Source organism: Chanodichthys erythropterus, chromosome 14 (assembly GCF_024489055.1).
Source record: "Chanodichthys erythropterus isolate Z2021 chromosome 14, ASM2448905v1, whole genome shotgun sequence".
NCBI classification, from domain to species: Eukaryota; Metazoa; Chordata; class Actinopteri; order Cypriniformes; family Xenocyprididae; genus Chanodichthys; species Chanodichthys erythropterus.
The window spans coordinates 32690350-32706275 of record NC_090234.1 but is presented as its reverse complement, the minus strand read 5'-3'; the positions used below and the strand labels follow the sequence as shown (position 1 = coordinate 32706275).

Below are 15926 nucleotides of genomic sequence, written 5' to 3'. Positions count from 1 at the left end.
TAATATACACAAAATGGATAAAAATAACCATTTCAGAAGAACTCAATGAGTGTGACAGGGTTAGTATGTACAGCTTTGAAATTAGGCTGTATGCAGGAGGAAGTATCACCATGACGACAAGGGTTATCTTTGTCCTCCATGTGCTTCCTGTCTAAGTGGAGAGTTTGGTGGGGATATAACAGATACGGTTAACACTGAAGAGGTGCCAGTTGATTGTTTAATGTGCTGGTGTGCTCATATTAAGGCTGCAGGGGTTTTAACCATACTGGGCTGCCACTATGGTGCTGTGTTTCTGGGGTTTATGATATAGTGATGGCAGGGATATGGTCAGAGGTCTGGACGTTGTACCTCATACTGGCTCTTGGTACTCCAGACCCCTCACCAGCACCCCAAGAGAAATCCCGTGACTTCAGAAGGATCCTCCTAGGTTTGGATAAATGCAATGCCTGCATTGGAACATCCATTTGCAAGAAGTTTTTCAAGGATGAAATAAGGTAAACTTGGATATTTCCAATTTATGCAGAGAATAAATTTCTGTCAAGTTAAAAAAAATGTTTGAGATATTCATACTAGAGTATTACAGGATCCTTGGAACAAAGTATCCAAATGTCCAAGAGTGTAGCCATCATTTCAGAAGTGACAGGGACAGAAATGTCAAGTGTAATACCATTTTTTTCTGACTTTTGTCTAATAGACAGGTTTTATTTTTTCTTATATCTTGCTTTTAATTGGTCAAGAAATCAAATACACTGTTAAATAATAATGATTAATTTGTATAATATTTCCTATATTTTCCTTATGACAATTTAATGATTGTATTTTGTACTGCAAACACGTTTGCATTAAGTCATCATGGAATTTATACAATGAAAAAAAAAAACATCACGGAATTTTATAGTTTCTAAACTGTAATAAAGGCTATGTAAAACAGCACTGCATTATTTATTTACTTTATTGTTATGAAAATACCCCAAGGTGGCTTGACAAACTCATACAAACCATATATTTTCACAATCATGTGTTTTTTGTCTTCACGTTTCATCAGGTAAAACATTTCTGCTTTTGTATACAGCAATAGCTGGATGCCTTTGACCATATAAGGGATTTCCTGGAATGTCATAAGTTTAATGACTTCTATGAGTCTCACTTGTGGACTTTCTGCGCTAGGGCGCCCTCTGCCTTCCAGTATGAATAAAGCAAACGTTACATGAGAGTGTTTAGCACTCCATAATATTCACATCCCCTTGTTTTGGATATAATAAAAAAATAAAACGGTCAGGTATAGCCTAGACTATCTTGTCTCTTTGAATTTAAATCTAGATTTATTCACATTGGCCCAAAACCTCTATGTGAACACAAAAAAAATATACGTCTATGTCCAAATACAAACATTTTCATTGAAGCAAAGATGTTCTGTTATGTAGCTCATTTGATTTTAAAAAGTAAAATCAGTTGCATGTCCTCACTGATCTAATATAGGCCTAATATACTGTATTAAGGTACAAAACTCAATTTGCAAGAGAAAACATGCTTCATCAAATTTCACTATTTCTGCTTGTATAAGAGTATATAAAAGTACTGAGGCACAAAAAAAGCACTATTGGAAAATAAAACAGCACTAGAAGGGTACCTTTTTCTACAACAAAATTGTCTGCAAAATGTGCAGTTTGCAGGATCTAATCATTGATCTAAATGAGCATGAGCAGAAAAACCAAAAACAGGAAGCTAACATGGACACTGATTATTTCTCTGCAGGTTTGAAAGATTGCTGACGGCTCAGTCTAATCTCTCCTCAGCAGATGTGCGCTCATATGAGGGAAACTATACAGACAGCACAGCGGGCTGGAGACCTGTGGTGCTGTCCCAATTGATGTCTCCTCACCTGCATGAGATATCAGACAATAGCATTTGCACCTCAGCAGGCAAAGGGAAATCCTGCAGCATTGAAGCCGTCCTCAGGGCCACTTCACGCTTCCAAAGTTGGGTTCGCTCCAACATACTGCTTCCCAGCATGGTGAAGGTCTGCATTTGGTCTCTGTATTCTGATGTCTATTTGAGGTCAGCAGTGGCTCAGAATTTAAGGTCTAAACAATTAAATTTCAAAGCGTTATTAATTTGAAAACTAGGAGGTGCCAATTTAGCACTTATAAGGTGTTTTTTTTTTTTCCATTGTCAATGTTTATTAAAGAAAAGCTTTGGTGAGGATGAAGGTAACAAGTGTACTTTTTTCCTTTGTATATAAACTTTAAACAGACAGACAGACAGACAGACAGACAGACAGACTATGTTTTAGAGGTGTTTCTCCAACTTTTGGCACTTTTATGTTCCAGATTTCAGATTTCAACTATTCTTTTTAATAAATGAAGATCATTAAAACTGTCTTGGAAACTTTTTTAATTGGCCCTTTATGTATAGATTTTATGGTTGTACCCTTGTCACAGACTCTAGTCTAAACCAAAAATATAGCATGGCGTTTTATGGTGTAATATGGTGTTTTAAAATTAGGAGGCAAAGTCCTAAAATGTATATATATATATATATATATATATATATATATATATATATATATATATATATATATATATATATATATATATATATATATATATATATATATATATATATATATACAGTACAATCCAAAAGTTTGGAACCACTAGGATTTTTAATGTTTTTAAAAGAAGTTTCGTCTGCTCACCAAGGCTACATTTATTAAATTAAAAATACAGTAAAAACAGTAATATTGTGAAATATTATTACAATTTAAAATAACTGTTTTCTATTTGAATATATTTGACAAAGTAATTTATTCCTGTGATGCAAAGCTGAATTTTCAGCATCATTACTCCAGTCTTCAGTGTCACATGATCCTTCAGAAATCATTCTAATATGCTGATCTGCTGCTCAAGAAACATTTAATGTGTACAATCGTACAAAATATTTGTGTACAATATTTTTTTTCAGGATTATTTGATGAATAGAAAGTTCAAAAGAACAGTGTTTATCTGAAATCTAATCTTTTGTAACATTATAAATGTCTTTACTGCCATGATTTAATGCATCCTTGCTGAATAAAAGTATTCATTTCTTTAATTTCTTTTCAAAAAAATAAAAATTCTTACTGACCCCAAACTTTTGAACGGTAGTGTATAATGCTACAGAAGCTTTGTATTTCAGATAAATGCTGTTCTTTTGAACTTTCATCAAGGAATCCTGGCAAAAAAAGTACACAACTGTTTTCAACATTGAAAATAATCATAAATGTTTACTGAGCAGCAAATCAGCATATTAGAATGATTTCTGAAGGATCATGTGACACTGAAGACTGGAGTAACGATGCTGAAAATTCAGCTTTGCATCACAGGAATTACTTTGTCAAATATATTTAAATAGTACACAGTTATTTTAAATTGTAATAATATTTCACAATATTACTATTTTTTACTGTATTTTTAATTAAATAAATGTAGCCTTGGTGAGCAGACGAAACTTCTTTTAAAAACATTACAAATCTTTTGGACTGTATATATATATATATACCTGTTACACTTAATTGTTTTGCATTTTTACACTATGTAATGATCTATTTATTAAAACCAATTATAAATTTCATCAAGTTAATGTTTTCAAGCATTTTGAGATTCATTCCAAAATAATAACTAAAGGCAGTAACAATTTTACTAATGTTCAGCTTTTCATTTTAATAGTCACCTTATTTTCAGCAGTTATCAAGCTTGTACAAACTGTCAGACAAAGCTGTAGGCCAGCCTTTCATTTCACCAAGCTGATTGCTCACTAAAACCCCCACAGTCATCATGTTTTCAGGCCACTTCAAGTTTGATTTTGACAACATAAAGCAGTGATATCTGTGGCTGAGTTGTTTACTAACTTTTTAATTAGTCTTCCATTAACGGCATCATCTCGCCTTTGATTCAGGCCGATTCGAGAACACGCACGGAAACAAGAGGCGGGGTTTATCGCACAAATCAATCATATCCAATAATAACCAATCATAACCAATCATAACATGATGGGGGCATTGCCTCCTCTCACATGACTTTCCCTCATTTATTTTAAATTTCCCCACTAAACCCACTTATGACCACTGACAGGTGAAGTAAATAACACTGATTATCTCTTCATCATGGCATCTGGGATATATTAGGCAGCAAGTGAACATTTTGTCCTGAAAGTTGATGTGTTAGAAGCAGGAAAAATGGGCAAGCGTAAGGATTTGAGCGAGCTTGACGAGGGCCAAATTGTGATGGCTAGACAACTGGGTCAGAGCATCTCCAAAACTGCAGCTCTTGTGGAGTGTTCCCGGTCTGCAGTGGTCAGTATCTATCAAAAGTGGTCCAAGGAAGGAACAGTGGGGGACTGGCAACCCCCCAAGCCTCATTGATGCACGAGGGGAGTGAAGGCTGGCCCGTGTGGTCCGATCCAACAGATTAGCTACTGTAGCTCAAATTGCTCAAGAAGTTGATGCTGGTTCTGATAGAAAAGTGTCAGAATACACAGTGCATCGCAGTTTGTTGTGTATGGGGCTGCATATCCGCAGACCAGTCAGGGTGCCCATGCTGACCCCTGTCCACCGCCGAAAGCGGCAACAGTGGGCACGTGAGCATCAGAACTGGACCATGGAGCAATGGAAGAAGGTGAATCATGTTTTCTTTTATATCACGTAGATGGCCAGGTGCGTGTGCGTTGCTTACCTGGGAAACACATGGCACCAAGATGCACTATGGGAAGAAGGCAAGCCGGCGGAGGCAGTGTGATGCTTTGGGCAATGTTCTGCTGGGAAACCTTGGGTCCTGCCATCCATGTGGATGTTTGTTTGACACGTACCACCTACCTAAGCATTGTTGCAGACCATGTATACCCTTTCATGTAAGCAGTTTTCCTTGGTGGCTGTGGCCTCTTTCAGCAGGATAATGCACTCTGCTCCTCAAACCATTCCTGAACCAGTTTGAGGTGCCTCCCAATTCCGTGGAGGCTCCACCTCGCAACTTACAGGACTTAAAGGATCTGCTGCTAACATCTTGGTGCAGATACCACAGCACAACCTCAGGGGTCTAGTGGAGTTCATGCCTTGACGGGTTAGGGATGTTTTGGCAGCAAAAGGGGGACCAACACAATATTAGGAAGGTGGTCATAATGTTATGCCTGATATATATATATATATATACACATACATACAGTTGTGCTCAAAATTATTCATACCCTTGGTAAATATGATCAAAGAAGGCTGTGCATCATTAATCTTTTTGATCTTTTATTTTAAAAGATTTATTTTTTATTTATTGATGGAAAAATCTCATTATGAAATCAATTATTTTCTCTAATACACATTACTCACAATTAATCATACTCTTTTATTCAATAGCCTACTTTTTGCAGCCTCCCTTTGCCAAGATAACAGCTCTGAGTCTTCACCTATAATGCCTGATGAGTTTGGAAAACACCTGACAAGTTCACCGTTAACTGGTGAACTTGTCAGGTGTTTTGTCAGCCTTCCACTCATTTTCTTTAGTGTTCAGGTCAGGGGACTGGGATGGCCATGGCAGAAGCTTGGTTTTGTGCTCAATGATCCATTTTTGTTTTGGTTTTGATGTTTGTTTTGGATCATTGTCCTGTTGGAAGATCCAACATTGGCCCATTATATGATGTCTACCAGGGACCATCAGGTTTTGATTTTTTTTATCTGTTGGCAATTGTTAGAATCCATGATGCCATGTGAACAAGATGTCCAGGATATCCAGCCGAAAATTAGGCCCATAACAATAAAGATACAGCTGTTTATTTAATTGTACACTGTGGGGTACTTTTTTACCCCTGTGTGCACCACACCCATCTTGAGTGTTTGCTGACAAAAAGCTCTTTTTTTTTGTTTCATCCTGTTTGAAGTTCCAGTAGTGTCAGATACTTTTCAAATGTTCTATGGTCAGATTAAACCTTTCAGTTATGCTGCCATTTTGCCTATTCAAAAATTGTTAAAATGTTCTTCACCACAGAAATGATAGATAGATAGATAGATAGATAGATAGATAGATAGATAGATAGATAGATAGATAGATAGATAGATAGATAGATAGATAGATAGATAGATAGATAGATAGATAGATAGATAGATAGATAGATAGATAGATAGATAGATAGATAGATGAAATGTAAAAAGTGTTTCCGCTCACAAAGTCTACAGTGTCAAACAAGCCCACTCTTATATGTCACATTTGACTGCTTATAATGAGTATAATTTATCAGAACTCTTTCTCTATAGGGTCTGGTCACCCCGATGCTGCGCTGCCCATCTCAGAGGTTGCTGGACCGCATTGTGCGACGCTACTTCGAAGTGACTGATGTGGGCAGCATGCAGATGAAGCACTTCAGTGAAAAGGACAAACTCAGACTTCTTTACACTCTGGCTGTTAATCAACAACCCCTTATACTGCAGGTATAATGATAAGTGGGTCAACATGATTAGCATGGCTCATGATTTTGAGCATGGTGCTAGCAACATCATGGGTTCGATTCCCAGGGAATGCTTGATCTGATCAAAATACATACTTTAAAAATGCAATGCAAATCGATTTGGATAAAAGCAGAAATCTGAATGTAAACATTAATATTTCATAGAATTTAGTGAGCACAGCCTTTCAAGGGAAAGGAGAGCAGCATCTGAGACCTTTCAATAACATTGTTTCCAAACACAGGAAGAGGGGCTGTCTACCTCTATATATATAAAGAAAATGAGAAATAACACACATTGGCATTGCGTGCTCAAGATCCCTCGCTTCCTGTTTTGAGCCCTACTTTTTACTTTTCTGCCTACAGATGTTTCCAGGCACTGAGGGCTGGCCCTTCCTCCGCTACCACGGCTCCTGTGGAAGGATGATGGTGTGTGCAGGGAGCAGACCCCTCAGGAGCCTGTTTTCCTCTCCATTAGAGCGCCGCGCAGACATCGCCTACCAGCTCCTTCACATCACCCAGAGCCTGAGCTCCAACAGCCTCCAGTTCAGCCTCTTCTACACCCGTGTCTCAGAGGACATGTTTGGCACCTTGGATGATAGCAGGCTCTTCATTGTGGATGCCAGTACCATAGGGATCATTGACTTGCAGGAAGGTCAGTTTTCACAACAGGTTACCTGTAAATAGCTTTCTGCGGTAAAATATTCCTTTTACCATGTACACAGACAAACCTAATGAAAAAGAGAGCTGTCTGCCACTTGGAATAAGCTTTCCACCAATAAGGCAAACAAAAAGTACATATTCCTTCAAACAGTTTTGTAAATATGTGCATATGAATAGGTTTATTTTATTCTTATTAGCTCTTTATATTTATATATGAATGCTTTTTTTATTTGCTGGGTTTCACTATATACACAAACATTCAAAAGTTTGGGGTCAGTAAGATTTTTCTTTTTTTTAAACAAATTAATACTTTTATTCAGACACACTGAATTGATCAAAAATAACAGTAAATAAATGTATACTGGTACAAAGCATTCACAAAAATGTGTCAGTTTTCACAAAAATACTGTTTTCAACATTGATTGATTATAAGAAATGTTTCTTGAGCACGAGACAAATCAGTAAGATTTCAGTACAATAAACATTCAGATTTTAGTTTTTCTTAGAAAATGTTTGTTTGGTTATTTATCCATGTCTTTTTAGATAACTGGTATCAATCTCAGACAAAATAATTTGCCAGATCTATGGAAACCCTACTTAGAGGTTTTTCCACATTATTAAGCAAGTCACAGTTCTCATGCAATATGGAGAGGAAGAAAGATCTTTCTGAAGATGAAAAGCATGAAATGGTGCAATGTTGTGCAAAAGGCATGAAAACAACAAATATTGTGTGAAAACTGAATCAAATTATCATAAGATTATCAAATTATCATGAGATTTGTGAGTGATTTAGAGCACAGCAGAACTCGGTCAGGTAAAGGCTCATTAATGAAAGTTCCTGTCAAAAAAAATTAATTGTACTAAAGGGCAGCTATAAAAAAACAAATGTTGAGCAGCAAACAGGTATATGAAGCTGCTGGTGTCTCTGGAGTCTTGAGAAGCTCTCCATGCAGGCTGTCAGTTGTGTGTAAAGATGCATTTTAGACACCACTAAATAAACCTCACAAAGAGAAACATTTACAGTGGGTGTAGAAATACATTTTCAAACAGTTTTATTGCTGTGTTTTTTTGCAGCATGGGATAGTGCATAGTGCATTGCATTTCAGAAGGCACTTCCCAGTATTCCAGCACAAATCATCACCCGCCAGCTCCTTGCTGACATCGCAGTCTTGTAGGAACATGGTGGCCATTCACCAACCACCCAGAAATCCATCCATTTAAACCATCTATTGTAGTACGGCATTAGTCAGTAAATAAAACTATTTAAAAATGAGTCTTCATGTATTTCTAAACCCACTGTAAATGTTTCTCTTTGTGAGGTTTGGTTTGTGGTGTCTAAAATGCATCTTTAGGCACAACTGATAGCCTGCATGGAGAGCTTCTTGAGACTCCAGAGATAACAGAAACTTCAAAGATCAGTTTTCTGCTCAACGCTGGCTTTTTTTATAGCTGCCCTTTTAATATAATTCAAATTTTTTTGATAGGAACTTTCATTAATAAGCCTTTATCTGACAGAGTTCTGCTGTGCTCTAAATCACTCACAAATCTTATGATAATTCGATAATCTCCATTCAGTTTCACACAATATTAGTTGTTTTCATGCCTTTTGCACAACATTGCACCATTTCATGCTTTTCATCTTCAGAAAGATCTTTCTTTTTCCCCATATTGCATGAGAACTGTGACTTACTTAATAATCCAAGTAGGGTTTCCATAGACCTGGCAAATTATTTAGTCTGAGATTGATATCAGTTATCTAAAAAGACATGGATAAACATTTTCTTAAAAAATTTGAAAACTAAAATCTGAATGTTTATTCTACTGAAATGTTACTGATATGTCACATGCATAATAATTTGGAACGCGGCGTATATACACAGAATGACTTAATGAGAAGGATCATGTGACACTGAAGACTGGAGTAATGACTGCTGAAAATTCAGCTTTGCAATCAGCAATAAATTACATTTAAAATGTATCATAAAAAAGTTATTTTAAATGAATATTTCTTGTATTTTTGATCAAATAAATTCAGCCTTGATGAGCATAAGAGACTTTTCTTTTAAATTATGTAATTTTAAGTGGACCCCAGGATGATTAGCAACCATTTTTGAAAGTTCATGGAGAATTAAAATAAATACATAAACAGGTGTTTTTTAATCATTCATGATGCAGCATTCTTTACTGGACAGTGATCATTCTTGATTAACCAAATCCGTTGCTGTTCTATACCTCTAATCAAATAATCCTTCCGGCAGGACATCCTCCTGATGAAGACTTGCTACCAGAACACCTTGATGTCTTCTCCTGTCTGAGCGGATCTTGTACGAGAACTCCCCCATGTGAGACTGTCCGAGCCACACAGAGTTTTATCTTACTATGCAAACATGTCCTTAACAAACTGCTCATCCCTAATGATGTGCAGTCAGGCCAGCTTCCCAGAGCAGCAGTCGATGAGCTCGCCATCTGCGCAGACCAATCTCAGTCTGATCAAAGAATAATCACTGCCATTCAAAGCTTAAAAAACATTTTACAGACACTAAGGGCATGCAGCGCTCTCTATGGGTACAGGTATCCTGAATGCCTCTATAGTGACAAGTTCTAGATCACAACTATTGACTTGAAGGGTTTAAAATTCTGTCATTAATTACTCAACCTCATGTCATTCCAAACCTGTAAGACTTTTGTTCATCTTTGGAATGCAAATGAAGATCTTTTTGATGAAATATGAGAGCTTTCTGTCCCTCCATAGACAGCTACGCAACTACCACTTTGACGCTTCAAAAGTTCATGAAGAGATTGTAAAAACTAATCCAATCAAACATGCTGTAACACACGAGAATGAACCTCACTGGTTCTCACACGTCAAGCAAACAGAAGTTTACCACAACTGATGTGTGAGTTGATGAATGTCTTTATGTGAATAAAACACTAAATTAAATCTGTTCATCATATAAATCGATCATGTCTCTTCAAAAAATTTGGACTAAACCACTCAATTCATATGGATTAGTTTTAGTTTGTGTTCCGAAGATGAACTAAAGTCTTACAGGTTTGGAACAACACGAGTAACTAACCATTTAACGGATAATTCACCCCAAAATTAAGATTCTGTCATTTACCCATCCTCGTGTTTACAAATCTGCATGACATTCTTTTCTTCTATGTAACAGAAATATATATATATATATATATATATATATATATATATATATATTTTTTTTTTTTTTTTTTGCCCACACAATGGAAGTCATTGGGCTCCCATTTTGTTTGGTTCTCAAAGTTCTTCAAAGCAACTTTGGTGTTTCACAGAAGAAAGTCATGCAGGTTTTGAATGACATTAGGGTGAATAAATGAAAGCAGAATTTTCATTATTGGGTGGAGTATCTCTTTAAGGCCCATAGCTGACTGTGTAAAGTTCACAGATACAACCCAAACCTGTTAGTATCTTCTAGGCACTACAAAATAAAGCACTTAAAGTTCACAAGTACAAAATGGATTGTGTAACTTCATCAGTATATATCTAATAAATAATGTTTATCTTATTCAATCATAGCCAGCAAACAATATTATGCAAAAAAAAAAAAAAAAAAAAAATTCAAATATTATAATTCACACCTGAGACAAGGAATTTCATCACAAAAGGAGAATATTTTAATTACAAAGACAACTCTGATTAGTAACCCATAAACCATATCAATCTTCATGTCTCTGTACAATGCTTGCTAAGCAGTTTTATTCATGTATAGAAAATGTAAAAAGAGAAATGTTCAAAATGACATTACTCCATAAAATTTAATGGCAGGAACTCTGGAAAAAAATAACAGCATTCCATCAACAAATATTTTCAAGCAATAAATATTTATAAATAGTGTAAATTTACAAGATTAGAAATATAACACAAAAAAACAAAAACAAATTAAAGTTTATTCCTTAGTCTATGTGCAACCCATTTTTCTTTGTGACTTGGCTATCCCCCCTCCCCCCAACTTAACTTTTTTCTTAAGAAAAAGAGGCAAAACTCATTTAAAATTAAAAAAAAAAAAAAAAATTCACATTACAAATTTCTCTTTTTTGTTACCGCCAGAAAATGTTGAACAAAAAAGCCCAGCTACGGTAGTATTTAAGAGGAAATAAGATTCAAAGAAAATCATGTATCAGCCCGTACATGAAGTACAGAAGAACACAAAAGGAAGGAAAAAAACAACAACAAAAAAAAATTAAAGCAACAGTAAAAAGGAAGAGTCAGTAGTTTTGAGTGATTTTGACATTTGTGGTATATACACAAAACCTTTTTTTTCCTCAGCAATTAGTCTATTTGTAGTTTGTGTTTCAAAGAAAAGTGGTGCTGAACAAGCTGAAACAGTCCTGAAGATGGAGACGATCCCACTTCACTCCAGTGGGCCGAAACTCCATACTTGGCAAGGTTGCATAGACAAACAGCTTAGAACCAGCAGCCTTGTGGGGTTTGCTACAGAAACCAGTGGTGTGGAACTGGGTCAGGTCTCCTGAATATCAGAAAGGGATGCGTTGCGTTCCAGGGTGTTATCCGAAGAACCGTTAATGTTAACGTCAAGATGAGGATGAGGAGGGCAGGGGTGGGGCCTGTGGAGAGAGCGAGAGGACATTACCATGCTCAGTGCTTGCTACCTGGGACCATTAATCATAGAAATATTAGTTGATATAAGGTTCATGCAGAGATTCATCTAGATGAGGTCAACATAAAGGCTTTGAGACTTACTAATGTGAAGTGGTCATACACTTGCATGAGGTCCTCTATTTTGTACTGCTCTAAAACCACAAAGTTCTCAAGGTTAGGGCTGCATCTCCGAGCGCAGCCCTGGCAGTGCACCACATACGTCTTCCGTGAGTTGCTCTCACTGGTGACAAACAGCAGATCAAAGACCTCAACCTGGGAAAGCAATGGAACAGATCAATGAAATTAACTAAAATTTGTAACTGTTTAACTGTTTAAGTATCAAGATTAAGTTTGATCGACATGAAATGTAATGTTCACCTATAGAAATTTAGATTCAGTTTACATTAGGGCTGGGCAATGACTCATTTCACAATTTGATTAGATTGATTAACAAGCTTCCGATCCGATTTCAATTTGATTAATTTTTCAATTACATAATTATAAACGTTTGCCAAAACATCTGAGTTTCTTTAGAAGTAAAACAGTTTTACTTAGTCTACCTTTACATATTATTCAAAACATATAAACATTTCAAATCTAGAAATCATTAATAAATAATACACACCTCACAGATGCTACAGTAGTGTGCAGGTTCGTCCTTGGTCCTTCCATGCCAAACTAGCTCTTTGCCAGCAGCTATAAGAGCCTCCCTCAGCATCTGACACTGCTTTAGTGTCCTCAACAAACAGTACCTGAGGAGGAGGAACAAACTACAGTTAACATGACCATTAAACTGCTTGAGATTTCAGTCACAATAAACTGCATCATCGGGACCACTCAAAGAACCACAAATGTAAATGTGGTGAAGTAGGCTCACTTGATCATCTCAAAAAGCTTGTGGTCTGACACTTTGATGTTCCTGGCCATGTTCCAAGAGAGGTGAATCATGGGAACGATGGATTTGACACACTGGAGTTTGTTCCACTCGTAGCGTTCCACAGCTAATTTATACTGATGCACTGCAGAAAGATGGAAAACAATTAAGATAATTTGTTAAGTTAACAAATAGAACACTTTCTTCAAAAAGTATATGCATATCTGTTCTAAAACCAAGCGAGCTGCCTACCAAGACAGCATTTATTTTTTCATGGTCTTTTTAATTAAATAGAAAATGTACAGAATTTAAGGCATCATAGGCACACTCCAGACTTGAAAGCTAAAATGCAGGCAGCAAAAATATTCTGCTTCATAAGATACCTAATTTCATCCAAATTTTAAGGCAGCACTGCATGTATCCTTCATTGATAAGCTGATCCCAAAATGCAAAATGTCAAGAAAAAAAGCATCCAAGATGGCAGACAAAATCCCAGAGAAATGTTGACTATATATATATATATATATATATATATATATATATATATATATATATATATATATATATATATATATATATATATATATATATATATATATATATATATATATATATATATATTTCATTAAACACTTAAACGCATGAAAAACTATTTCATCCAATATTCATGTGTTCTTGTTTAAAATAGAGTACTGCACCAAGATAAACTTTGTGTTTTACCACCATCTAAGACAAAAATCTGATAAAATACACATAAAAAAAAAAAAAAAAAAAATTATATATATATATATATAAGAAAATATTTATGTGGTATGGCTTTTATACAGCTAAAACTTTGTAAAAAAAATTTAAATAAGATGTTTAACACAACTTGCTTCCAGTGTAGTGTTCCAAATAAGACAATGAATGATGCTTATGTATGCAGTAGGTCTAAGGCAGCTCATTCGGTTTGAAAACAGATCTGGTGGTCCAACAGCAGTGATAAGCAACTTGACAAATTTACCAGTGAGTGGTCCTACATTCCAAGCAATGTTGTTGCACCAGCCAATAGCCTGAACCCAATGCACAGTGCCTGTATTGAGCCAGACCAGATCACCTGGTCGCTGGATAAAGCGATACACTGGAACATTGGCCTCATACAAGTCCTCTAGATTTGGCCACCATGAGCCCATTAGGTAATTAATATTATTCCTGCATAAAGAACATGTCGATCAGTGAATGTGCAAGATAGGTCTAATATATAGAGACATACTCGTTTTAGCATAACGATTCCAAAAATTCATGCATTTGTGTCTCCGCTCACCTTTCACAGAAATCATTCATGACACCCCAGTACGGCTCAGGAACGGCAAACCATTCACAATCTCCAGGGCCAATGTTAATGTTGACAGAGCAGAAGTTGTTATTTTCTTGATGACCTAAATGGGCAAAGAAACATTTAACATTTTCACTTAATCACTTTCAATGTCTGTATTTGAGAGTCCTGCCTCAGTAAAAGCACAGCGAGATGTTTATGCGCTCGTGTGCCAATAAACTGACCTGGTGTCCTGCTGCCTGGGACCTTCATATAGAGCTGGACTGTGTTCATGCCGAGAATGGTATGGCCCACATGACTGAGCAGATTCCCTGCAGACACCACCCGTGCGAAGGCAGGCAGCTTACTCAACTCAGCCAGCTGCAGCTTCCACCTGCAAATCCACAGGGCGGAGAGGTCAGATGCAATGACCTAATATGTCTTCCTGTTCCATCACAACTCTATGAGTCTGTCTGAACGCTGCAAGAGGTCTATAAAGATCCATTTAATTCTCACACAATCCTCCTTCAGACTACAACGAAACTCTCAAGAGTTTCTTGATGAAGCACTAAACCACACGAGGCATGCATTAAAGTGATTTTATTACCGTTAAAGAGTGTTAAGCACAACATGAAGCAGAGTGCCTAAGACTTCTTCTCATCATGGTAAAAATCACTGCAATTCATGAACTTAAGTGGCCTAAGGATGTTTGACCATTAGAGAATCAAAAGTGTTTAAGATTTAAGTTATTGCCAGATTATAGTTATAGTTATTTCAGATGACTTATCCTAGAATGCATTAAACTTGTCAAGAATTACTGTAAGGATATTTATAATGTTACAAATTGTAATTATTTCTATTACAAATAAATGGTAAGTGCAATGTACAAGAAATGCAAGTGTACTCAACACGCCATGAACAGAAAAAGACTGCTGTTTCCACACTTTATGAAGCAGCACAATCATTTTCTACCAATAAGAAAAGTTTTTCATATTTAAAAACAAAAGTAATAAGAAGAAACATTTCTCAAGTACCAAATTAGCATATTAGGATTTTTATGGATTATATCACATTTACATTTAAATCTGATATTTTACAACCAAATGTTTCTCCAAATACATTTTATTCAACAAGTTGTGACTTTACAATGAGTTTGGGACTTTTGATGCATACAAGCAGGTCTCCAACTTTTGTATTTCATGTTAGGTGGTTGGGGCTTGAATAAAGAATTGGTCAGGACGAGGAACAAAACCAGTAACCACTTACTTTTTCTCATCTGACAAGTCAATGTTCGTCCCAAATTTGATGTGCTTAAAGGGACCTCTCCTTCTCCGTAACACACTGAAACACAAATGCAGGATCCAGTCAAAGACTATGGTTCTGTCAAAAGTGCTTAAAACATTTAGTCTTTAATGGAACAAGGAATACTTTTCTGACGGAGCAGATTCTGTGTCTGAGTGGTCTTTCTGCCCTTTCTTTTCATTTTCCTCCTGTTGGATTAAAAAAAAAAAAAAAAAAAAAACAATGTGAAAAGGAACCATTAGAAATCAAAGCACCAATCATGAACTGTATCTCAGTATCAATAGAGTTCACAGTCTTTTGTGATCATATAACACAGATGACTGAGACCAAACACTTTTTGAGTTTTTGGCCTGCCTCAGAAGCTGTTAATGCACCTCTGTCAACAATCTCAGTGAAATTAAACTGCCAAATGGCATGATAGTGACAGAAAAACACACACACACCTCAAACCTTTAGCATTAGGAGGAAACGTTGATTGTTGACATACTGGCTCCTGTTCAGAGCGAATGCACAATCAAGAGTGCAAGATTCTGGGCATTATTTTCAAGTAGAATGATGACTAAATGATTATGACGACCAGGGTATCTGAAAGGATTAGTTCACTTTCAAATGAAAATTACCCCAAGCTTTACTCATCCTCAAGCCATTCTAGGTGTATATGACCACCTTCTGTATTCTCCTTACGAATT

At 36.2% G+C, this 15926-nt stretch overlaps 2 protein-coding genes across 8 annotated transcripts in view; one reads left to right on the top strand and one right to left on the bottom strand.

Moving 5' to 3' along the window:
- The first annotated feature begins 207 nt into the window (after positions 1-207).
- Positions 208-10266, top strand: dipk2b (divergent protein kinase domain 2B). Its single transcript, XM_067409840.1, has 5 exons — positions 208-494; positions 1756-2020; positions 6278-6451; positions 6832-7120; positions 9387-10266. The coding sequence occupies exons 1-5, from the start codon at positions 313-315 to the stop codon at positions 9731-9733; spliced, it is 1257 nt and encodes a 418-aa protein (XP_067265941.1). The 5' UTR covers positions 208-312; the 3' UTR covers positions 9734-10266.
- A 120-nt stretch (positions 10267-10386) lies between these two features.
- kdm6a (lysine (K)-specific demethylase 6A) overlaps positions 10387-15926 on the bottom strand; it is a 63985-nt gene continuing 58445 nt past the window's right edge. For all 7 annotated transcript variants that reach the window (XM_067409831.1, XM_067409834.1, XM_067409833.1 and 4 more), the window contains 9 exons: positions 15364-15425; positions 15202-15276; positions 14181-14329; positions 13945-14059; positions 13645-13832; positions 12645-12786; positions 12393-12519; positions 11870-12040; positions 10387-11733 (listed from right to left, as the gene is read on the bottom strand). In XM_067409831.1, coding sequence (XP_067265932.1) covers positions 11701-11733; positions 11870-12040; positions 12393-12519; positions 12645-12786; positions 13645-13832; positions 13945-14059; positions 14181-14329; positions 15202-15276; positions 15364-15425 — 1062 coding nt within the window. In that variant the 3' untranslated portion in view covers positions 10387-11700. The remainder of the gene's footprint in view (positions 11734-11869; positions 12041-12392; positions 12520-12644; positions 12787-13644; positions 13833-13944; positions 14060-14180; positions 14330-15201; positions 15277-15363; positions 15426-15926) is intronic.